The sequence below is a fragment of the Mytilus edulis genome, chromosome 14 (assembly GCF_963676685.1).
Source record: "Mytilus edulis chromosome 14, xbMytEdul2.2, whole genome shotgun sequence".
NCBI classification, from domain to species: domain Eukaryota; kingdom Metazoa; phylum Mollusca; class Bivalvia; order Mytilida; family Mytilidae; genus Mytilus; species Mytilus edulis.
In genome coordinates, this window is record NC_092357.1 from 34,282,108 (window position 1) to 34,308,532 (window position 26,425).

General features: G+C 31.2%; 1 protein-coding gene across 2 annotated transcripts; it reads right to left on the reverse strand.

The window, feature by feature from the left end:
* Positions 1-1,677: 1,677 nt before the first annotated feature.
* Positions 1,678-10,901, reverse strand: LOC139503457 (uncharacterized). 2 transcript variants are annotated; one of them, XM_071293232.1, is made up of 7 exons: positions 10,795-10,901; positions 9,441-9,746; positions 8,680-8,798; positions 6,992-7,169; positions 5,399-5,518; positions 5,091-5,207; positions 1,678-2,982 (listed from the first exon to the last, which is right to left on the reverse strand). In XM_071293232.1, the coding sequence occupies exons 1-6, from the start codon at positions 10,880-10,882 to the stop codon at positions 5,131-5,133; spliced, it is 888 nt and encodes a 295-aa protein (XP_071149333.1). In that variant the 5' UTR covers positions 10,883-10,901; the 3' UTR covers positions 1,678-2,982; positions 5,091-5,130. The 2 variants fall into 2 exon arrangements, with proteins under 2 accessions (XP_071149333.1, XP_071149334.1); XM_071293233.1 differs by having other exon boundaries at positions 5,082-5,207.
* Between the last annotated feature and the right edge of the window lie 15,524 nt (positions 10,902-26,425).

Below are 26,425 nucleotides of genomic sequence, written 5' to 3' on the forward strand. Positions count from 1 at the left end.
ACTGAGAGATTAAAATTACAGGTAATCTGATTCTGAAATCAGTGAACCGTAATTCTAGCAACACGGATTAAGATGAAAGGACCATTCACACCTGGATGTGTTGTTTAATGAACATACTACCTACCATAAAAATTTGGGATTATTCATATCCGACTAGACGGATTAAGGCATCCATAAAAATAAGTCCCTACCCGTACTGTAGGTCCAGTTTGTCATTTTCAATAGTTGAAAAAGAAAGTTCTTCATTATATGTTGTTAAAAGCCAAGTTTGAAATAGGCTAATGTCACATTATGTTATCCTAATCGGTAGTATCTCCATCTCCCATACTCATTAACCAATCTTCCTCTGACATGTTCATGTTTGTCAGATCTTTTAAGAATTTATATGTCAACAGACGAAACTGGATATACTTGAAGTAACTTGCACGAGAGACCCCTGATATGGGTTGTCAGCCAAGGTGATTTTTGTCCTGTTAACTATGGTTCATTACACATATTCTAATGCTATCACATTGATGGTAAGTAATGAAAATATAAATTCTACCACTGCATCGAGTCTGATACGTTATTTATCCACTCGAGGCAGTTAAATTTTCAAAATTAAAACGCGAGGCTCGCGGAGCGTTTTAAATATTTAAAATTTTACTGTCGCGATTGGATAAATATCGTATTACACAAGATTTGTTGGTGAAATCTGTTTCTCTAATGATTTTTCAAGCAATATACAGCCAAACTCATCACTTTTTTTCGAATGATCTGGTATAATTTTGTTTTCAATAAATAAGGTAATCATTTGATTTCATCGCGAAAAAAAACAAGATTTTGCTGCATCTGTTTACATGTTTTATTTTTTACAGCTAACGTTGCCATTATAATTCGCTTTGAATAATGTTTAGATGTATTTATCTCTTCTGCCTATTGTTTTGTGTTTTTTCTCTTTGTTGGTTACTTTGCATATTTTATCAGTTGATACATGTTGCACATTTTGCAGATTTTGATCAGTTGTTACATGTTGCATTTAATTTGCGTTGTGAACGTATCATTAAATGACTGATGAAATTAAAGGTAATCTTGATTGATTTAATAAGTCAGATCATTTGCGGACGAAACGATTGAAATTCAGTTGTTTTCAATCAAAGTTCTTTTAAGAAAATTTAAAATACCTTACCATGTAAACTATGAAATTTGAGAATGGAAATGGGGAATGTGTCAATGACCCGACCAAAAAGCAGACAATGATTGCTTCAATGTATATGCATGAGTTTTGTTCAATGTAAAAGGTCGTAAGATGACCTGCAATTCCTACCTACAATTTCATTTTGGTCTCTGCTTGTGGATTGTCTCATTGGAAATCATACCACATCTTGTCTTTCCATTCAAAGTCAATAATCTGTGATTGAGGGCTAACAATATGACAATAGTAATACAACTGCATACTGAATATCATTGACCTACGACTTGTGAGTCAATTGACCTTATGACAACCTTCTACATTGTTGACTCCGTAACCGATTCCATTGTTGGAAACAACACACTTTTAAGATTGCTTATTCAACTACGCCGAGACGAGACAAAAATACCTATAAATATTAAGGGAACATATTATTGGAATATTAGAAGTTTATTAAAATCAATGATGTATAAATTCAAAACACTAAAATGAACATCGTTCTCTTATATGAATAAATGGTTAGCAATAATATATATCAATGAAAGTATATTTGTGTAAGTTACTTTTTGTAGAATTCCATCTTTTGATAACTCGTTGGCATCCTTACTATTATTTGTATTATTGTATTGTTATATTCAATGTTTTATACAATACATGTATTTCTTGTCTAAAATTTAATAAAGAAAGTCATGCATACACCTTTATTTATTTACTGTCGAGCTACTGTTCTATTAACGTGTTGTTCGATACTAAACATATGTATTTGTATATAACTGAAAATGCAAGCATTTACTAGTTACGTTATTCATAGCTGTCATTATAGATAACCCTGACTAACAAAAATAAAAAGTTCTGATATCCATTTAATATATATAAAAACGAAAACTTTAAAAGTATTATAATATAAAATAAAATATAAGTAGTTGTATATGATAATATTCTTTTTCCAAAGTAGAAAAATCAATTTATTATTAAGGAAAATGTCAAATTTCAATGAAAATGTATATACAGGAAATGTCTAAAAGTTAAAGAAAGATCGAGTATGTATTACTTAGCAATATAGTTTTTGGAAATCAACTTATATTTAGATAAAAACATTCGATTCTCTGTTGTTATAAATTACTAATCTTAATATTGTTGAACACAAAAAAAAAGTTACATAAACAACAAAAATATCCCTTATACGGGACATCTAAATAAAAATATGAGCATTAAGAATATGAATAGTTAAGTCTAAGTAAAACCACGCAAAAACCAAACATACACAATGTCATTTGTCTAAGAGTGTTTTAGTTGCTACAAACATGTACTTACTTGTCATCTAATGATAATCAAATTTGTGAAAAATGTCTCTTCAAAGACATTTGCAATCTGTTTTCTGTGATTATCAATTAAAAACACTTATTCGAACGTTTAATCAAATCCTTTTATTGAATAATTCACATATGAAAACTTATCAAAATACCCTTGATTATACCACAATCACACACACACCGACAATTCAAAATTTCATCCAAAAATGAAATTATAACTACAATGATATCCGTTTAACAATTTATACAAGAAATAAAAAATAATGCATCAGCGAAAGTGTATTTTTTTAACAAATATTCATCTACGTGTTGTTTTCGATGTTTTACATAAAACAAATGAAATCATGGTTGTATACATTCTTGCTTTCACTTTGGAAACTTATTTTTATGATCTTTATGCATATCATATTAGTAATTAGGTATTGACACTTAATCTTTTGTACTTTAACATGTACTATGTCAGTACGAACTAACCAGTTCTAAGGTGACTATTTGTATCTGAAATAGATATAGTTATTAATTTGTAATAAATGCAATATCAGTTAGTGCTAATTTGCCACGAAGCATAGATAGCCTAAGTCGTATTTGGTGTTGTCATTTTTTTCCATTGAATTTTTGGCTTTAATCGAGTAGAACTTTGAATTGTATTTTCCATTCCAACTGTTTTGTTGTGTCTTATTTATATGAATCGCACGTGCGTCTGACATACCAAATGAAAGTCCTCGAAAATTATACATGCAAATACCTAGAATAAATATGAAATACACTCTTAAAATTTCAATTTTCAAAGAAGAATCCTTCAAAGATAAACTCTTTACACAGAGATACGTCTTGAATATCGGCAAAATACTCAGACATAAGCAATCTTAAGGAGAGAAACATTGCTAATCAATTCTATGTCGCTTGACCGTTAACCTGTAGGCAGGACCTTGATTTGTTAGATAAACGTAGATGTCCGTAGAGTTATGAAAATTTATAGAAACTAACTTAAGTAGACAAATTTGAAAATCCATGGATCATAACTTTCGCAGTCAGGGTCTGGAAAAAGTCATCGGGTGCCACATGTGGAGCAGGATTTGCCTCTACTTCCAGAGCACATGATATCATCCCCAGTTTTTGGTGGGGTTTCTGTCGCTTTGTCTTTAGTTTTCTATGTTGTGTCTTCTGTACTATTATTAGTTTGTTTGTATTTTTGTTTTTAACCATGGCGTTGTCAGTTCATTCTAACTTATCAGTTTGACTGTCCCTCTTTCATCAAACTGATATGTATTAAAAGTAATGCAACCTTAGCATAACTATAGAAAATACCACTGTTATCTCCCAACTAGTTTTGTCGCTAGGTCAACTCGAAATCATTACATGTATCGAGCCAACATTAGTTTACAACAAAACGTTCATTTTGTCCAACATTTAAGTTTATTATTGCACCTTTTGGTTAGGTGCAAAACATATCACTAATGGTGATAGTATTTCTAAAACTTGACATCGTCAAACTTACTTTCTGGAGAGTTACTATTGATGCCCATTTCATAATGATTTGTATATAAAATTTCAATTGTAGTTAGGAAAGAACTACAGCAAATTAAATGACTCCTCAATGTCTTTAGATATACACTTCAAGTTAGTTCTAGAACACCTACACACAGTTCTTGTAATATGCTTATTATTCAAAAGAGTCAAACTGAATACTATAATATACACGCTCTTTGTGGATATCTGGACGTATTTCATGGATCAAATTAGTCTTCAAATTGAAAATAACACAATTGAACCTTTAACAAATAATGTAAAAATATAGTTCAATTCTAATAACAGAAAAATAGAATATTGTAGTAGTATTTTTACCATTGAGTTTATGCCATACTTGTTGGTTTTATTTCGTTTTATGGTTTCATCACTTTTAGGACTATCCTTAAACACGTATTTAGGAAGACTTTTGTTAACCTGACTAAGGACAAAGATGTGTCCTAAGACCAACCTTAAACATATCCTAGTCCTAAGACATGTCCTAGTCATATGGAAGCTTTGTTGACACGGCCCCAGAAACGTATAGGGACAGGGCCTCAAAATAGTCGTTACATTGATATATACTGATAAAATGAACGATTTTAGAAAAATATTATTGATGTATCGAAAGAACATGTAGTTACAATGAAACTTCTGTAAGCAGCTACATATTGAAAAAATAATAATGGATAAAAAATATAAACTATTTCCTCAGTCAGGTCGATTTATCTGTTTAAATACCAGGCTGTCAATTGATTTATGTATATAGCTTATAAAATTTCATGTATCAGCAATGCTTTTCGAGGCACGCAATGTGTATAGCTCTTTACAATCTTAACGTATTAATTAATATATTAATGAAGACAGTACTATACTATTGACGTCTTCTAGATATCTTATTGTTGTTGTTGCTGTGTTTGTATTCTATCTCATTTTGTCGAGAGAGAAATGCATGTATTGAAACTTTTATTGTTTCAATTTATTTACGCGTTATTTCCTATATGATATCCTATATGGTATTGACTATAAACACAATTAAGGGCGACTTTCATATCGAATGAATAACTGACAAGTAACCGTTAAAAAAATACCTTTCTTACCAGTTAGGCAAGCTATACCCTCACCAGCATATTTGTTTGCCTAAAGCGATGAACTGTTGCTATCCGCATTGTATGCTCCTTTTCTGTCTGCATGGCAGGGTAGAACAAATTTCCTGACTGTAAAAGAAGTATATAAACAAATTGTTATATTCAAAACATTGTGTAAGGTCATATCTCTTGCACTACTTAATCAATGTTAACAAAAAGAAATGTCATGAAACAAGATGATAGAAAGTTATCATTTCTATTTTCACAATGTGTTTACTGCTTTCACACAAAAATGATAAAAAATATTAACAATATCTTACTATTTACTCCTTTCTTCTGTTTTAAAATCAAATATGATACCAAAATACATGACACAGTCAACAGTGTTAGAAAAATCATGGCACCAAGCAATACGCGTATTGTTTCTGCAGACAAATTTTCTAAAAAAAAAAAAAGAGGAAGAACATTATATATTTAAAGGAACAAGATAGCATATAATAAAAGGTAAATATACTACATTAACTTCGGATTATACTTGTACCTAACCTGGAAAATATTTGATCCTGATATAGATACCTATATGTGGGGTTATTTTATTTTTCAGAACGACAGGTCCTTCTTTTGAAGAATCAACTCGAACGATACCACGGTCACTATTTTTCGTGATTAAAATACAAACTATAATTTACTTAAACATTTAATCCGGTTTTTAGACTAAACTACGAAAATTCGTCATGAACGCATATTTCATCGTTCGAAATAAATAATATTAAATGCTGTTTATTTATCGATACAATAAAGAGACAATAAGCATATATGTATATTATATATTTCGGAGTTTAGTATGACGCCAATTATCACTGAACATTTGTTGAGGGGCCAGCTGAAGCACGCCTCCGGGTGCCGGATTTCCTCGCTGCATTAAAGACCAATGGTGGCTGTTGGCTGTTATCTGCTCTTTGGTCGGGTTGTTGTCTTTTTGAAACATTCCTCATTTTCATTCCTTATTTTAATATTTGAGTGGTATTTGATAATGTGAAACTCTTTTTACACACTTTTAAAACTAGCTAGATTATGCACATTCTTGTGAAGAATTTTGAAATTTCTAACTGAGTCACACCGTATTTCTATTTCAGCGATAATTAACAACGGATGCGTATAATGGGCACACCACTGTAGAATAAAATGGTGTTCCTGTTAACCTGATTGACATTGATATATATGAATTAATTTCAGGTACACATAAACTATATTCTGTTGATTTTCATTCAAGTAAATTCAAAATTCAAGATGAGATTCAACTTTAACATTTACCAATTGAACCAATTGCACCTGTGCATAAGTTATTGCTTGTTATTTATCACAAGCTTGTTTTAGCTCCATTGCAGTATTAGTTATTCTAAATCAGATCCACATAACTAAATAACTGATGTCCACAGCCCTACAATAGAGTGGAGTGTTAAGTATAAAACAATATAACGTATTAACAATTGGAAACACTGAAGGACTAAATACAAAAAGTGGTTGGAATCATCTTCCACACAGATTCTAGCAATCGTTCTGTATTAAAGAAAGATCTGCACCGTATCTTTTTCTACAAACATCACAACTTCAAGTTAAATACTCACTACTCGGTACTTCTAAAAACGTATTCAGCTAGTCTAAAGACTTCACAATTTGTTTATATCAAAGAAAAGTTTTATTTTTCCACGACTAATTATACTTTGTATCTTACGAATTAGTTATGATCACACACAATGAACATGATGAAATGACTTTCAAATCATTTATAGTACTAGTCCCATGTTTCAATGGTAACACATTTCTTATATCAATAGAAATTCAATATAAAAAAGTTATATTCACCTTGCTATCCTTAAACAGTAAGCACCATTACATATATATATATATACCGTTAATTTTGCATTTCCGAATGTCTTCCGTTGGGATGTTGTACTCATTTATTAATATACATTTTACAACAACTTCTTCATTGCACTGTAGTTTGTTTGTAGATGTGAGGCTCAAATTCATCTTATATACGATTCCATGATGTGTAGAGGATGTTATGTTGAAGTATAAACTCGAAACCTAAAATATCAAATATACCAGTATACAATTATGCATAAATGTTAGGCTGTATCATTGGTTTTCTTTATAAATTGTAGAAACATGATTTTTCCAATTTGTTAAACGATTTATATTCCTAAGTATAGTAAAATGTTTGCTATCTTCCTATGTAGTAAATTATATGAGCGACATTGTTGTTTCGTTTATACATAACCTCATAGATCTGTACGCAATCAATATTTAGTTTTGTCATATTATATAGTTATAAAAAGATGTGGTATGAGTTACTCTTGATTGGTTGACAATGGCGTTATATGATGAAATATAATATATTAAAGCAATGAAATATTGACATGCATGGTGTTTTTGACGTGGACGTGTCCTAAAGGTTAATTACATTTTGAGAAAGGAATCTTCCTATCTAGGGGAATAAAAAGCTATGACACAGGTAAAATACATATCAAATAACCAATTCATACGTTTGATTGCAAACTACCTAGAAACAAACTGGATTCGAAAAAGTCATAACACCATTTAAAAAATACTGCTTCAAATAAATATCATAACAGATCAGTAGCTTTGGATTTACTTTTCACTGTTCGCACAATCGTAAAATTTCAAAAATTTGTCATGCTTTACAAGATGCAGGCTATACAGTTGAAATGACAATCAATCATTTTCTTCAATTGCAAGAAAGAAAATTGTTATACTCTGATCAACAGTTGACCAATGAATTTTGTCGTTTTACTTATTTATATCTAATTTTACTGATCAATTTTATTCACAGATGATATCGCATATGTTCCTTATGTCGTAAATGCAATACCCTTTCCCTTTTCACCAATGTTACCTACCTTTTTACCGGATTTGTAATAACATAAGCAACACGACGGGTGCCACATGAGGAGCAGGATCTGCTTAACCTTCCGGAGCACCTGAGATCACCCCCAGTTCTTGGTGGGGTTCATGTTGCTTAGTCTGTAGTTTTCTATGTAGTGTCTTCTGTACTATTATTTGACTGATTGTCTTTTTATTTTTAGCTATGGCGTTGTCAGTTTATTTTCTATCTATGAGTTTGACTCTATCTCTGGTATCTTTCGTCCCTCTTTTATACATTATTAATTTCCCCTATTTTCTACAGCTTTCGGGAAAAACACAACAATGGGTAAAATTCCTCATTCAAGTAAGATAACGTCTTAACGTAGTCGAGTAACAAACAACGATAAGTATTGAGAACATCTAAAATAGCTTTTTATAACAGATATGCTCAGTTTGTACAATTATAAATTATAAAAAAGTTACTACTATATTATGTTGAATGTATATAATTTACTCCATATACATACTATATAGCCATTGAAATTTAAACTATCAAACATCATTCATTTAATCCACACATCGGTTTACAAACTAGTAATTAACTAGGTTGAATGAGTTTTGTAAAGAAGTGATGCATTATCTAGTTAATGGGACGAAACAGAAATATGTCTTTTTATCACATCCGTAAATGTTTTCCTGTTAGTAAACTTACTCTAAATATGACTCTACATCTTGGGACTGGAAATATCTTCTTGAAATTCAGATTTATTGTTAAACCTTGGTACACATCATTTGTGTGAACTACGGCTCTCGTGTTATCTGCTGGAGGATCTATAATCATTGGATATTTTAGTTATGAATGTTTGTCAAACAATTTATCATGTATTTGATAAATTACTAGTGATCCTGGTATATTTTTGGTTTTGCGATATACAATATTTGCTCAATTAAACTACTGTCAATTACGACATTTATGCTGTGATCAATACGAAACTGCAATCAATTTTTCACATCAAAATTATAATACATATACCTTTCTTTTGTTTTTGTGCCGTAATTATTTCTATGCATGCTTGTTTCAAATAATATCTAAACATTCTTTATTTTAAAAAAGAATGAATTGTATATACCATGTATATTGTGAATTAACATTGATGTTTTGGTGTAAAAACGTTTTTTTTTTATAAAAAATAATCAATACGATCTGTCGCTTGAAGTCGAAAATATGTTTAATTTCTTTAATCAATTCTGTTGAAAAAATAATCGGGAATTTAAAAGTTTAAGCCACTTGCAATATATTTATTGAAGAGTAAAAATCAATAAGACAGCGATATATATATTGATTGTTATTTCACATACTGAAGTGTTTCAATAGTAAGTGAAATGCTGGATTTGATAATCAAATATTTTTACCTTTATTGATCACAAATATTGGTACCATCTCAAGATATAATATAATTTTCATTTACTCACATTCGAAGTTATCCTTCGTCAATCGTATGTTCTCTGCATGTGCTTCGAATCCGTACCGACATTGGTATTTGATATTAAAATCGGACTCTGATACATTTCTAATATGCAGTTTAAATTGGTTCCCAGTAGTTGAAATTTCTGTGTACTTATTAGAATCAATAGAATGACCATTGTAGCATATCAGATCTGGCCCTTTAGACCACTGTCTGGTCAGTTTTCTATTGATAATCTGTATACCATGAACTGTACATGTTATGTTAATATCCTCGTGCATGTGTATAATGGCTGGTTGGAAATTCAGTATAACTAAAACAGCAAAGCATTAAATTAAAAAGGGTTAGAAACAATTGTCTTTTTTTCTGTTCAGTTTGTTTAGTGTATCGGGTTTTTTTTTATTTTTTTAATTATGAACATTTTATCTGTATTTGCATAGAAAAAAAATGTTTTCTGTATACATATCTTGCAGGTTTACAAATGGATTAATATTCTTGTTTGAACGGTTTATCGTCTTAACTTCTATTTTAAAACTTGCTAGCAGCTGTGGTAGTGTATTTTGTAAAACTGACTAATTGCTGTATCTGCAATGTTTAATCTTGTCTTCAATTTTTGAAGTATCTGGTTCATGAGAGTCAGGAATAGAAAGTTTTTTGATTTCGCAATCGGATTTTTTTTTCAAATTTTATTTCGTACGCAGTAAGAGTACAATACAGGACAGGGCATTTCTTATGTCGATATATTTCGAAAGTTATATTTTATAAACATCTTCTTTCAGTCATTGTGTTTTAGATACTAGTTCAATATCCTTCGATTTCACATTAATTAAATAAAGTATTCCTTATTACACAACAGTAAAATACTGCTGCTTTTATTTTTTTGCATTCCAGAAACAATCATTGGTTCTTTTATATAACATGTAGTGGCATCATAGGTACTTAAAAGGGGGAGTGAAAAATACAAGGCTCTTAACTGCTGACGATGTACACCATTATGGTTGAAATGCATTCAGAAGGAAAAAAAGTGATAGCGTAGAATATTCATAGAAGAATAGTTTGATAAGACATTTAACATTTGTCCACACGTCTTTTAATCAGAGAAAGAAAAACAACCGAGTATTTAAGTGGTTGTGGCAGAAAATAACAATATTTAATAAGTATAGCGAAAAGGTAACATATGGAACGCATTTTTTATTCTGTCGAAGGTGTATTGAACGGTGTATTGAATTTACAATTTGCAATGTTTTGGTAATTTAATAAGTTACGCATATTAAGAGATATTTCTTGACAAATGCGCTGTTGTTTACAATATCTAAATTATCTAGTAATTCATACTATTGACCGTAGAGTGAATAACGTACCGTAGGTATTTACTAAAGAAATTCCAAAATTCATCAATACAATCATGGTTAACATGCAGGAATTACAAACATGAAGTACAACGTCCATTTTTGAGAGAAAAAAAAACCTACAAACAGATAGATAATATAAGTATAAAATGTTTATATCAAATACAGAAAATTGACTTACATAGACCTTATTACTGACAATATTTAAATATTTTTTTTACATCTATGCATTCGTATATAGTTGCCATAGATATATGTCAAAAACAAATACGAATCAGTGATCAAGAAAATTCACTTACTTTACCATGCATATGATCTTCAAATTTTACATTTTCCCTTCGATACAAAAGTGTGTCTTTTAAGTCGTCAACTGGTTTGTCGATTCACAGAATCGTTGCATACATCTATCTACATTATACGAAGATATCATTTCGTACTTTTGTAGTAATGAATTTTGTGTTGATACCTATTTTCAGAGTTCTTTTATATATTATTTATTATGTATACATATGTAGATTTAGATTACATGTGTTATCATTTATCGTATAATACCCTGGGAATCGAATATAAATCATATTCACACGCAAATCAAATGGAACGGTATTGATTTTTGATTATTTGCAAACATTTCGTATTTTTTTAAATGTTTTACTATGGTCATCGTCACTTTAAGACACTATACGTATGGAGAAACTAAATGAAGATAATGTTTCTCGAGTCAATGCCTTTATTCTTACATACATATTACATTGTTTCAATTTTGCGCAAGAAAATAGTCACCCTTGCGATATAATTATTGGCAAAATTTGTTCAATTCAGATTTTGTGTTTAGGTGAAAACCATAATAGCAAGAGCATGGCTGTTTTAACCATCGAAAAGCATCGATAATAAACTGACAATGCCATGGCTAAACTGAAAAAGACAACAGACAAACAATAGTACACATGACACAACATCGAAAACTAAAGAATAAGCAACACGAACCCCACCAAAAGCTAGGGGTGATCTCAGGTTCTCTTGAAGGGTAAGCAGATCCTGCTCCGCACGTGGCAACCGTCATGTTGCTCATGTTATAACAAATTCAGTAAATAGTCTAATTCGGTAGGTCATATTCATGAAAGGGAAGGGGATTGTAGTTACGACGTAAGGAAAATATCCGATATCATCTGTGAAACAGTTATTCCATAACGGTCAACCAACTGGAAAACTGTACAAAGTCCTGGATACGACTATTGTTTTTTTTTAATTGATATTTGTTCAAAAAAAAATTTTTATCTAGAAACTCTTCAACAAAAAATGTTTATCATGAGCCCAAGGCTAGAATAGTAGCAGAGTAATAAGTAAAAATATGAATAATTAAAATGCATGAAGTAAGTTCAAAATATTACCATTTTATTTTCAAGACTATGCTAAATTCACTTTGACATGAGTAATCAATAGTTTCAATTCAACAATGTTTTGTTGTTGTTTCAAATATTAAATAAAGGCAACAGTAGTATATCGCTGTTCCAAAGTCATAAACGATTGAGAGAAAACAAATCATGATTACAAACTTAAACAGACGAAAAGATATGAATGCTTTTTTCCTTTTCCTACAAAAATATATGTGTATACCACATTCTAGGAATTATCCTGAAAACTGGTTTGCCTTTTATCCATTGTTTTCACGGATTGTCTGTAGCTACGTGATATGGCAGTGTCCGTTTCTATATTTCAATTAATGCTCTAAAATTCCTACCATGATAACTTAAATCCCAGCCTTATCCCAAATTTCTGTTTTATATACAAGGTACTTTATACTAAAGGCCACTGAAGATCAAAAACTTTAATAATATATCTTTTAAAAAAAAAAGATTTTTATTCTTTATTCAAAAGATAATGCTCTGAATAACATTAACGGTACCATTTTTCTGAACCAGATGCGCATTTCGACAGTAAATGTTTCTTCAGTGATCGATGATCGAGGCCAAAAGCTTACTAAAAAGATGAAGAGCTTTATTCCAAAAAGGTACAAAAAGTAAAGTCAAAGCCGTGTACGGAATAAAAAGTATATATCATGTATATGTAGCTACATGTATGTTTTGAGTGAAAATTGTTTATAGTTCTTGATTGGATATCAAAGGTTAATCAATGCATATTTCAAGATTTCAGTCTTTGCAATTTGTAGCTTGAATAAATAAATGTATTCTATATTGATAAATTTCGATTTTATTATCAAAATACTGAATCTATTATATTCAAAATCAATTCAATGTTATTAGGATTTCTACATTGACTTTTTGAAATACAATTCTAATGTTGTTATCACATTTGAAAATAGCACAAACTATTATAACAACAGGTTATAAATTTCATGTAGATATTTAAACGTATTAGATTAAGACTTTGCTTATATGTTGCGAGTGAAAGCTAAATATTCAACTACTTAAAACATATATTTTCAACTTGCAAAATTTAGAGAGTAATCAAGAGGCTCTTGTTTTAACCTATCAAGTGCAAGTATTTGTAATCAAATTGGAGTTACAATGTGGTGTTGTCATTATGAACAAAATATAATTTCATTCCTTAACACAGTTCATAAATGTTCAAAATCAAATGATTGATCTATCAAAAGGTCTTTGTTCATAACACATTCAGATATTGTACGTCAATACAAACCACAAAGCCAAATTCATACAACATACAAACATACATTAATGCAATAAAAAAAATCATACTTATGATTACATTATCAACTATTTCTTTATTTCAAAAAATAAATGGGAGGACAGAATCAATACAAAGATGGATAACTCTATATTTCTCTTCTAATACTTATCTCATTTCAAAAATTATATATCATCAATACGGACTATATATTAAATTAAAATCTTAAAATCTTTATTTGTCGCTAGCCACCTGGTTATATGTCTGTCTGAATTTTTCCAAGGTTCGTAAACGTTTGAAATCAATGTTTTCATAATATATTTTTTCACTTAAGTATAAGAATGTCTCTCAAATATAAACTGCTTTTGAATCTCTATCTTTATAATAGCAGTAGAGTCAGATAGAAATTGACCATATGCAAAAGCACGTATATATGTATATTTAAAGACTTTGGTTGATTTTCGAACATTCGAATACCAAATAAAGGACAAATACTGGTCTATTTTGTACGGAACTCATAACGATCCAACAGTCACAGACTTTCCATCGATTTTCTTTTTTCTCTCCATGGAGATTTTATCAACCCGAAAAAAGTTAACAGATGTATTGATTTTCATTTGCATAAGGTCGATTTCTATCCGACGGAGCTCATATATTTTCAAATGGTGGAATAATATTTTTTCTGTTTGGTTATATAAATGACTCCCAAGACCACTCGGTACTATGAGTCTGACTTTTTTTCACATATTCATCTTGCATGTCACACTGTGAAGACAGTATGAAGACAGTACATTGTATGCAAAACAAATCCGAATGAAACAGTTGATAATACTGTGTTAAGCAAAAATACAAGGAACGTAGCCGTAACAATGCTGACACTATTTTCAAGTTATAACTTGATTAAATTGTCTAACATGCATATTGTCAATAGGATTTAGGGTAAATCCTGATAAATGTTTCATGTCTTATATATGCAAATACACAAGAGTTGAGCGCCAAAATAAACCTTGCAAGTCTTTAGAATCTATGCCGAAATAGTATACTTGCAAACTATATGTATATGGCAATGCCTATTTATAATAAATATGTTTGCAATTCGTTTTCTTTCGTTAAAATCAAATAGATAGTTAGTTTACATTAGATATAAAAGTTAGAAATCTGTTTACTTACCTTACAACGTGTCTTGACCTAATTTTATTTAAAAAAATATACTTAACTACTAAAGATACGCTTCAAAAACACTGCTATTATAATAAACTTTTTCAAAAGTAATTCAAATCAGTCCAATTTTGAAATCAAGGTTTTGAAAAAAACATGATAGATTAACATCCAGTTTTGTGAAATGAAAATATCCTAACTTTTCAGTTTTGACTTTATAAAAAACACACAATTTCAAAAACCAAACAATAATTGCATTTTCATGATGATGCCAAATTTTCAGAAAAAAAAATTATTCTAAAAAAAAATATGAAATAAAACCTTTATTTGCATGTTAATTTTTATTAAATATTTTTGATTTTAAAAATCAATGTCTTTATTTTACGTAGATTTTTTATTTCGAACCTTATAGATGATTTCCCATCTGTTGAAACTTAAAGAAGAATGTCTTTGCAATCTTAGAGTCATTTCTATAAAGACTTAAACTATACTTTTTTAATGTAAGTTTTTGTTTTTAGCAACAAAAAACAAAACCAAACAGTCAAATTACTCTAGATCGTATAAAGTGGTGCGTTATTTCGAATGCCGATTATTTACGTTGTACCCGATTGTATGATATTTCAATAAGGTTTAAAACTTCTTTTGACAATATAAAAATAGATTTAAAAACAAACATACATATCGTCCAATCAAAGTGTTTGACATTGTGCTGAATTTTCATAGTACACATGTTTTTGTGTACTAAGTACATATGCATAGATAACCAAAGGGGTACTATTTCATTGCATTGTACGTATTTTCTTTTAAAAAAAAAATTAAAGTGATCTGTCTCATATTAAAATATCCTACCTATAAGTTTTGACAATTGCAAGTATCTATATTTTAAAGAAGTTTTGATAAGAGGACAACACTATCTTATCACTTGCAAACTTGGTAATGATTTTCTTTTTAACTTTCTTAAAAACAAGATCAATTTAATCTTGCATCAAAAACCGTAATAATGTAAATACTATTTTTTTAACAACGAAGATCAGACTAACTTGTGATAAAGAAATTTTTTGATATTTTTTAATAAAAGCTTATTTTTCTTAATTGTGAAACCAATGCACGACCAGCCAAGACTGTACATTAATGTTCTCTAGTATATAGTTGTGTCATTGACAATCATACCACATCATTTTTTATACAGATCATCAGAAAATAAGATTTATTTTACGAATATATGAACGTTAATTGATTGTTGTGTCTTAAGAACGTAAAAGAATACCAGTAATTTTATCAATTGAATGTAATTTGCAAACACTTTATTTTCTACAACATCTTTGAAAGTCAGTTAACAAAAAGGTTGTACTTTTTTATCTATATACCGATGATACTTCCTTCCATGGTAATGCATACATGTCATAGAGGATTTTGTTGTTTTTTTTTTCTTTCGTCTTTCGGGAAGCTCATAAATCGTACTTGTCATCAATTTATAAAAAGATTTTTACTTACTGTTATATTTATTAAAAAGTTTTCATTTTAGCGGAAATAATTTCTACACATCAAAAATAATAACAGCATAATTTTTGGAAAAATAAGAATACTTTTCGTATCTTAAATGACAAATTCAATATCGAATGCGAGAAATGAGAATGGTCAGAACGTTTTCCCGAGAAATACATTAAATATGTACACTTCGTTTAAGGGTTCTTACATCCGTGACAAACTTCCCTGAAACTATCACCTATATTGAATTCCAATTATATAACGAAACGTCATAGTAACCGAATATGCTGTGAAAAGGCCAACGTGAGTACCCGAAGTGTGTTTGGATCGATTCTTTATTTGGTCTTAATGTTTATTGTTGCATTTTATGTTCTGCTCCTGATTGTTAAATGTTAACGTTCTCTCGTCTGATGTTTATAGCCATACTCGTTTATCCTATTGACATCAAATGTCGTGCTTAAATGCAATTGGCTTGGTAAGGTTGTTTTCCTCAAACGAATGTATTTAAGTTATATGATCCTTAAAATTCAACAATGAAAATTTGATATGCTTTATTTACTGGAATTACTTTAATTTATTGCAGAACACATAATTACTTTATTTATTGTAGTCAAATCTGCAGGAATGTACTGCTTTTGATTTTTCCCCCGTGCTCTAATTCACTGACTGTTATTCCATTTGTAGAAGCCTAACCATGGTTCTTCCTTAAAAATACGACAATCAAATTATGAAGGAACTGTTGTGACAATACATGATTAACAGGTACGCATACAAAATATTTTAGAAAAAAATGAATAAATATCGCTTTATCCTCTTCCATATTTTTCTTGTGTTCTAAGATTCTGTGTTGTTTATCAATGTCAGAAAGCAATAAGTCAAACTGTATTTGTTGTCCTTACTAATATATGGTTTATAAAAAATTGAATGTTAAATGATTGCACAAAGAGATCGTTATACAGTTCATAAACATATGTATACGGAACGACTCTGGAATGTTGAGTCATGAATGAGCCTTTTTATCCTCAGTCTTGAATCACATAATTATCAGAACAGCGGGAATTCAGATCTAGTTTATTTCTCGCTTCGACAAGTCATAAAGCTAATACTTTTGCCCGAATGATATTCCAAATTATCCAATTCGGTATGTTTACTAAGGAGACATATTTCTACCAGAGTTTTAATGACGTAAATGTAAATGACCATAGGTGAACGTACGCCCCTCAATAATGAAAAAAGTATAGCCAAGTCCCGACAGGAAAAATGTAAAGCAATTTAAACGAGAAAATTAACAGACTTTATCATAACAATAGAATTTCGAAAAGAAATATGACAAAATCAATGATTTGGCGTGGTAAAACGTGTTCAATATATACGAACTAAAAATGTTGACTGACGGACAAAGAAACATATTAATTTCTATAGGCACCATATGCAAGTCGGTGTGGTGTCAGTCTGATCAAGACGAATTAGCATCGATCTGTGGTAGACTATTTTTTTTTTAATTCTCTATTAAATACAAACCGGAAAGTCTACACAAGCCAGGCTTTGCTGTTACGATTACGTGTACAATGATGAATTTTCATATCATTACAAAGGGATTTGACCACTTTTAACGAGTTTTGAAATGACAAATTAGCGGTACTGGACCTCTTACGATCTTTTTTACGATCACTTAAAAGTGGCACTTGGTCTTATATATGATTATTTATATCAAATGTATATACATATTCTATCAATCAACACTTTCTGATTAAGTTACTACAAAACGATTTTAAAAACCATTTGAAACATTAATATAAAAATATGATGAAAACAAACCATTCAATATGAAATTCAAATGATACGATCGATTTGCCGTATGTAGGTGGTTTTGTAAACATGGCGCTCATTTAATTTCATTTTATCTCAGATACTGATACCATTTTGACACACAGTTTGATTTTATTTTAAAATTTGTTCTTATCATTCAATACTTGAGATTATATCTTAACCTTGTATGTGTCTTCTTCATGATTTCCTGTATGATCTGGTAAAAGATCTGAAACGATCTTATCGACATACTTGACAGTCTTTACTTATTCCTTCACGATTAGTTTCTCTTTACAAACCGAATGACCTTCTTGTATTTAAAGATATATAGAAAAAAAAACGTAAAGGCAAGTGCCTTGAGGTAAAACAGTATTAACATTAATCCAAGGAAAACTTTATCATTGTTTATCAATAAATCCACGACCATCTTATAGACATATACATATTTTAGAATTACAACAAACTATGCATCCGTGTCAGGATGAAGGTCTTGGTATGTTTTAAAGATAAGAAAAGAACTAGGTTTAGATTAAAGAGAGAAAAGCGTAAACATAATAAGGAATACGGAAATTTGAAACCACTCCCAAAGAAAAAAAAATTATAGGTGCCTTTATAGGAATCATCTACAATGATGGATGTAAATATAGAACCCGTAAATTAAGAACCTCCAATCCAAACCTGAATGGATTCATAGCTTTAAAATTTCAGCTCTTTTCTTAAAAGATTGTTATAAATTGATAGCATATAAAAAAACGTGTACGGGACATGAGAAGCAGATATATGGAACATTCCATAGTTTTTAACGATATTCATGTATCAATTGAAAATTCACCGGGGTTATATTTCTATCTATTTTTCTCGAAAAATTAACATCGGCACCTTTTTCTTCCAAAAACTATGAAAAAGAATAACAAGAATTTATAGAATTATAAAAAAGACTATAGGTTGCACTTTGTAAATACAGCTGTTTCTCAAACCACACCTCTTTTGGGGAGATTTAGAATATTCATAGAAAATTAATTTTGTTTACATACTGGTTCCCAGTTATGCTCTTTGTGTACCATCTCATAGAGACACAACTTGGGAATGTTACCAGTAAATATACATGTGCAGATTGTTTACATTGAAATCTGTGGTAACCCTTCATTCGAGGTAGGGGTAGTTAAGAACATTAGTTTTAGTTTAAAAACTGAACAGTTCAGGGCATATAAACGTTGAAAATATGCCGCACAACCCTATATTTTGACCTTTGAAAAATAATGTAGTGCATATGAACTTTCAATTTTAGGATAAGATTTTTTTCAAAACTTCATAGTAAAAGTCGAACAGTTTAAGCCGTAAAAGGAGTTCCTAAGGGTAATTACATTGTCAATATTTACAGAAATGCAACCTATATAGGGTGAAAAAAGAGAACATTCAGAATTTAACTATCTTTGCTTTATTTCACAGATTTTAAAGATATTAACTCAAATATGAAGTTTCATAAATATTTCATGAAGATTAATATAATCCTGGGACTTAGATATGATGACCCAGCATAAATTCAGAGTTTACAGTATGCATAGTTTACTTAAAGTGCTGAACACAAATTAATTCATAATATTTGCATATTTGTAAGTAAGATTGTTAAGAAATGCTTATATTTACTCTTCGCAGTCATTGAAACTCATTGATCCTTACTGAATATTATTTATGGGGTGGTTGTGTTCTGTCGATAATCCAAAAGTAAGCCGTAACACCTGAATCTGCTTTTTTGTCACCACGGCATAAAAAATGCAAGCTAGAAATACAAAAATATCTCAACTAAAACTTACAATAGTGTGTTCTATCCTGAATATGTACCAAATTTTCCAAATCTAGGATTAGGCTATATGTGTACAGTTATATTCATCTCATATTCACTTATATTTACATAATCTCGTATTTATCTGCCTCCAGCATATAATCTTCGCTTAACTACATATATTGCTTGGCTACAACATTCTGCTTAACCGCATCATACTTGCTTATATAATATAGAATTTTACAACAACAAATACTGGTACATTATAATCATCTTTATCATACAATCATTAGTGTGGCAACATTCTATTGCACACCACCTCACCTTTGTAGTCGGATCATACTATCATTCAATTATGGCCGCACCAAGTGTTCCAACAAGACGGATAACTCGCATGAACTCTGGCAACAATCTACAAGTCACAAACCCATTATACAAAGACTACATACTAGACAAAAACAAAGCCATTCACAGGAAAAATGATGCATGCTCAAAATCGCACATTGAATCCACCATGAAGCCTGGCAACAATTTGGTATTAGAATTTAGTACAGCAGCATATGAGCTTGCCAGACTTAGTCTAAGCAAAATAATAGACAATTCCACACAATATTTTGGCTCAATTAGACACAGTGAGGAAAATCTGGGCGCCAATTTTGACTCATGTATCAGAGTCTTTAACCGAAAAAATGACAATACTCAGGGCAAAACTCTAAAATTTGTTATTAATCTTTATCATACCAGCTCAAGAATGGTCATTAATGGCTCAAGAGTAGATCTTTACCTGGCTGAAATTCATGATAAATTTTGCGACGAGCTGGTTATAAATGGTCACATGCTGTCAATTCTTAACGACAACATCGCTTCAACTATTTCAACATCAAATGGAGTGGGCGCAGATCAAAACCTTCCGGCAGCTAACATAAACTGTCGAGACAATATTGCTGATTTAGCCATTGAATTTAGGGATGATGAATGTCAAGATTCTAAACATGATCATATAGACATCTGTCCAATTTGCAACACAACCTCACTTCTAGACACTATTGAATGCACTGAGTGCTCTTTATGGATTCACTATAAGTGTGCTGGATTATCGCAATCGTCTGTTGATGCCTTAAATAAACTACCATTCTTATGCTCTCTGTGTACTGACAATATGTTGTATCAGGTTGACTCATCAACTTGTGACAGATCTCAAACTCAGCAAATGGTACCATGTTCTTCTGTCTTGGTCAATGACAATAACGTAGAGGCCTCTCCGCCAATATATGAAGTGAGTGACAATGAAGAGACAATTGTAAAAGACATTTTTATTCCACATGCTACACATGATCAGATGAAGTCGCCAAAGGTCAACTCCACTGTAAACTCATCATCTAAAGGCAATGAAAATAGTCCTCAAACTCCTCCCACTTCTGAACAACCATCAACAGAGAATGTACAGAGAAAGGCAAAACGTCAACCTCCTAAAGCAGCAAAATAAAAAAACATAAACATTGAAGACAAATAAAATGGAGAATGGAAATGGGGAATGTGTCAAAGAGACAACAACCCGACCAAATAAAAAACAACAGCAGAGGGTCACCAACAGGTCTTCAATGCAGCGAGATCTCCCGCACCCAGAGGCGTCCCTCAGCTGGCCCCTAAACAAATATATACTAGTCCAGTAATAATGAACGCCATACTAATTTCCAAATTGTACACAAGAAACTAAAATTAAAATAATACAAGACTAACAAAGGCCAGAGGCTCCTGACTTGGGACAGGCGCAAAAATGCGGCGGGGTTAAACATGTTTGTGAGATCTCAACCCTCCCCTATACCTCTAACCAATGTAGTAAAGTAAACGCATAACATTAAAATTCAGTTCAAGAGAAATCCGAGTCTGATGTCAGAAGATGTAACCAAAGAAAATAAACAAAATGACAATAATACATAAATAACAACAGACCACTAGCAGTTAACTGACATGCCAGCTCCAGACTTCAATTAAACTGACTGAAAGATTATGATTTCATCATATGAACATCAGGCACAATCCTTCCCGTTAGGGGTTTAGTATCATACCATCATAACATATATGAGAAGAATCCGTGTCATGCCAACAACTGTTTTTAGAATAAATGTGTTTAGTTCCGATGCAAAGACCTTATCAGTGACTCAATATTAACGCCAAAATATGCAATCTTTAATGACTTGACAACAGTATCGTAATTATATCCCTTCTTAATAAGTCTATTCAAAGGTTTGTAAGTTTCTGAGGTGAATACTGACACCTTTGTGCTTTATAAAGAATATTACCATAAAAAATTGGATGTGAAATACCTGAACGTATTAGAAGTCTGCATGTTGAGCTATATTTACGAATGATGTCTTTATACCGATGATAAAATTTAGTAAATGTTTTGACTAGTTTGTGATATCGAAAACCCTGGTGTAATATTTTTTCAGTAATACATAAAATTCTCTCGTTAAAATCTAAAACATTGTTACATACACGAGCGAATCGTACAAGTTGAGATATATAAACACCGTAAGATGGTGACAAAGGTACGTCACCATCTAAAAACGGATAATTAACGATAGGAAATGAAAAATCATCCCTTATTTCATAAATTTTAGTATTCAGCTTTCCATTAGTGATATAGATATCAAGATCGAGAAAAGGGCAGTGGTCATTGTTAGTATTAAGCATATATTATCAAGCTAGAAAATGAGATAATTAAGCTAAAATCAACTATAGAACTTCAGAATACCCTCCAAAACTTGCAAGAACAGCAACAATCATCATCTTTCAGTGCAAACAATATTCAACAATCCTCTCTGCCAAATCCGCAAACGTCAAATATTGGTAGCTCAAACATAGACGACCAGAGAATAAGAATGCTTGAGTTTCAAATGATGCAAAACATGTCAATGAGCAACATGCTTGCTAACCAACAAATGCAAATGATGATGCAACAACAACAGCTGATGCAGCAATCTTTTCTTCATTCCACTACTGGTTTCTCTACTTATCCTTACATGGCAACTCCAAGGCATACTCCACCTCCTCCTGGGTATGTGCCAATTGTAATACCAAATTCAGCTCCAAATGGTATATATGCTGCTCATGGGGTCTCGTATCATCACCCCCATTATTATTGACATTTCCAGCCTCCTCCATATCCACAGTTTAATGCTGCGCAAAATCAACAACATCAGAATGTAAATCAATCTTACAATAGCCAGCATATCCAAAGGGACTTGAGAGTTAACTTGCCACAACCTAATCCGACAGCGTCTCAGACAGACAGGCACAATAGGCCACAGTAAAGTAAGAATCACAACAAAAGTCAAATTCCTCCTAGGCGTCATAATAGCAATAGACAGCAAACTCCCAAAGAAGTAATAACAAAACATAGGCATCAGGAAAATGAGAACCTGACACATATACAGCAAATGCAGAGTAAAGAGGGTTGTCCGCTATTTAACTCGCCGAGCGATATCCCATGTCATTTTTCTGCAGTCTTATCTCCTCCTGTTGGCAAACGTCCTATGCAAACCATATCGTCCTCAAACTACGTATACCCTCTTTAACCAGATGTAACAACAGTTGTAACCGACAGGGTCTGTCTTCCAACAACAAATGTGAATGTTCCTGAACCTGTAACATCTAACAACTCTTTTTTAGGGATCATCCAAAACAACATACCACCCGATCTAGGACTAAGCGAAGATCGGCAAAATCACCATCTCTAAAACCAACTTCTCATATTAATGTTGAAGAAAATCTCAGATTAACAACAATTAATATGGAAGGGAAGGGAAATGCATTATTTATAAACTCACTAGAATCAGCTTCTGACATTATTTGTATCCAAGAACATTGGTTATATGAATTTCAAAAACATTTATTATGTAATGTTCTACCAAATATGGACATTTTCACTAGATGCAATGATACAAATGAGGAAATTTCAAATTTTAACCGTCCAAGAGGCAAAGGTGGTGTTGCAATAGCTTGGAAAAGATTCTTGACTCCATCCATCTGTGAAATACCATTGGGAAACAACAGGATAATTGCAATTGAGCTGAAAACACCAATGAAGATTTGCATCGTTTGTGTATACATGCCTACAAACAATTATGGGGACTCATATCTAGAATATACAGAGTGTCTTGGTGTTATTAGCTCTCTTCTATCAATGTACTCGGTATCGCATAGAATTGGCATTATTGGAGACTGCAACGGAACGTTAAAACAGCCTAGAAACTATAACAAACACGATTTACTTCTGCAAGCCTTTGATCATGAAATGAATTTTCAATCTGATCGCTCAGAGAAATCAACTTGTTTTCATCATTCTGGAATGTCAACCTCTCAAATTGATTATATCTTGCACAATGCCACAAATGCTTTTCTTTCGGACTATAAGATCCATGACCAATGTCATCTCAATACATCAAGCCATGTTGCCGTGAGTGCAAAAATGAATGTCAAATCAAAACCACTGAATAAAGCAATCAAATCAGGCTATGTCAGTAAATTCAAACTGCAGTGGAAAGATATAGATAATGAAACATATCATAATCATATCAGTAATGAACTCTCTCAGCACAATATTGAAAATCACTCAATAGAAGAAAGCATGAACTTTCTATGCAACTGTCTTAAAAAAGCTGCTACAGCTGTTGTACCATCAAAGATCATCAAATTAAAAGGTCCACATTTCAAGGCATCTTCAACCACTCTTATGCTGCTCAAAACTAGTAAAGAAAAATATCAACTCTGGAAATCTCATGGCAAGAAAAATGATCATCTTAAAGAAGACAAAATACTGGCGCAACGAAATCTTCGCAAACAACTCCGAAAGGAACAGTATATGGATAGAACCCAATTCTACAATGAACTAATGGACAATCCTAGCAATGATATGTTTCATAAACTCATTCTTCGTAACAGAGGCTCCAAAAATGTATATTTACTGGAAACATTCCCAAGTAATGTATCTATGAGATGGAACACAGAGAGCATAAAATTTATACACTAATTAAATTGAAGTTTATCCTCATCTTTATTTCATTTGTTGTATGTTGTGTTGTTGTTGCCTCTTATCAATCGTAATTGCGATATATCATTCCAGCATAACGTGTATGTATTATTTTTGTTTTTTTAATGTTCCTCATGTATTTAACTTTTTTTCTAATTTCAAAACTATAAAAATTGTAATAACGAGTTACATTCAGCCAATGTAAAACTAATTAAAAAGGTAATATATAAACAATTTTTTAACTTTCTTCTATTATATTAAGCAAGTACGTAGTTCTACGATTGTTCGTTAAAAGAGTTAATATCAAATTAAAAAGAAAAAGAAGTAAACCTAATTGCGTCGATTCCTTTATTGTTAACTGCATAAATATGGGATATGTGTAAAATTAAAACACAATACAGTTTCATAAGTAATAAAGACATTGCTTTATATATAAGTTTCGCATTGTTTGAAATTATACTAGTTTCTTATAATATTTTTTTTCAAAATGTAAGAATAATTCGTTCAATGACAAAGGCATACTGGTATAATACCAAGGTAAAAGATAAATCAGTATAGTAAAATAGTGACTTGAGCATTTTGAGACTTCTAGAATTATGAGAAAATGAAAAGCGCTCCGGTGTAGCCGATTAAAAACCAAGTGTCTCTATTGATTTTTTCCCAGTCAAACACAAATTGTAAAAATGAGTCTTACATCGGCAAAGTTAGGCAACCATCCGTTCATAAAAATAATCAATCATTCAAAAAATGTATATCTATGCAATTCTCAAGGGCATGCAATAATGACGAGTAACAGTTAAAATACTAGAAAGTTAATTCATATACATTTTTAAATGCATGTAGTTAATTGAATTACTAGACTAATATTTAGGTACTCACTTTCGATTCAGTATGGACGTTCTTTGATTTTGGTCATGTAAATTGAATCACTCAATAATGAAAATTGTTGCTAAAATCTTATCTGCTTTTTAAAAATTGGAATATTTAGGATCATATGTATTGGCGACATCAATTAAATCCGAATTTTCAAGATATCATCTTAGGTTTTTTTTTATATTAAAAGGAAAAATACAACACTGAACAGCACCACTATATATTTAACCCCACTATAATGCAATTCAATAACTTTTAAATCTGAATTACATTTGGTCCATATGAGGGTCTTATTGTTCACAATCTTATAGCTGATAATCTTTCAGAAAAGTATGGATCTATTTTCGTCTCGCCTCGACAAATCACAAAGGCAAGGGAAACCAGTGTTAATGTTTTAATGATTATAACCCTTGTATCACGTGAATATTTATAAGTATTACCTTAACCTGTTTCCCCTTGAATACATAGGCTATAATAAAACAAAACAATATATTCATATTGCCGATAACCCAGACAGCTTGAAGGACACCGGATTTTAATAAGTTGAAAATACAATTCATAAGCATAAATACATAAATAAATCAATACAATTATAGATGATTACTGAATGCTGATATATGACATATATGTTGTATATTTAGTTAAATACCAAATAATAACAAAGGCTCTTTTATCGACGATCCCGCTGGCCAGGAACAACCAACAAAAACGAGTTAACTCGGGTCAAACTACATTAAATACCAAATATGTAGTGGAAAAAAGTTGGAAACCTGCGTCCAAACCCTATGCTCGGAAGACCGTTTCCAGAGGTATACTTGGACAGTATAAAAAAAAATATTCTAATAATTCGT

What these genes read in the sequence shown, in the direction of transcription:
- LOC139503457 (XM_071293232.1), bottom strand. Translation starts at nt 10,882, where the DNA reads ATGGACGTTGTACTTCATGTTTGTAATTCCTGCATGTTAACCATGATT. An exon ending in TTCTTTAGTAAATACCTACG is followed by an intron (nt 9,747 to 10,794) that starts GTACGTTATTCA and finishes TTGCTGTTTTAG; the next exon opens with TTATACTGAATTTCCAACCA. An exon ending in GATGTAGAGTCATATTTAGA is followed by an intron (nt 7,170 to 8,679) that starts GTAAGTTTACTA and finishes TTGATATTTTAG; the next exon opens with GTTTCGAGTTTATACTTCAA.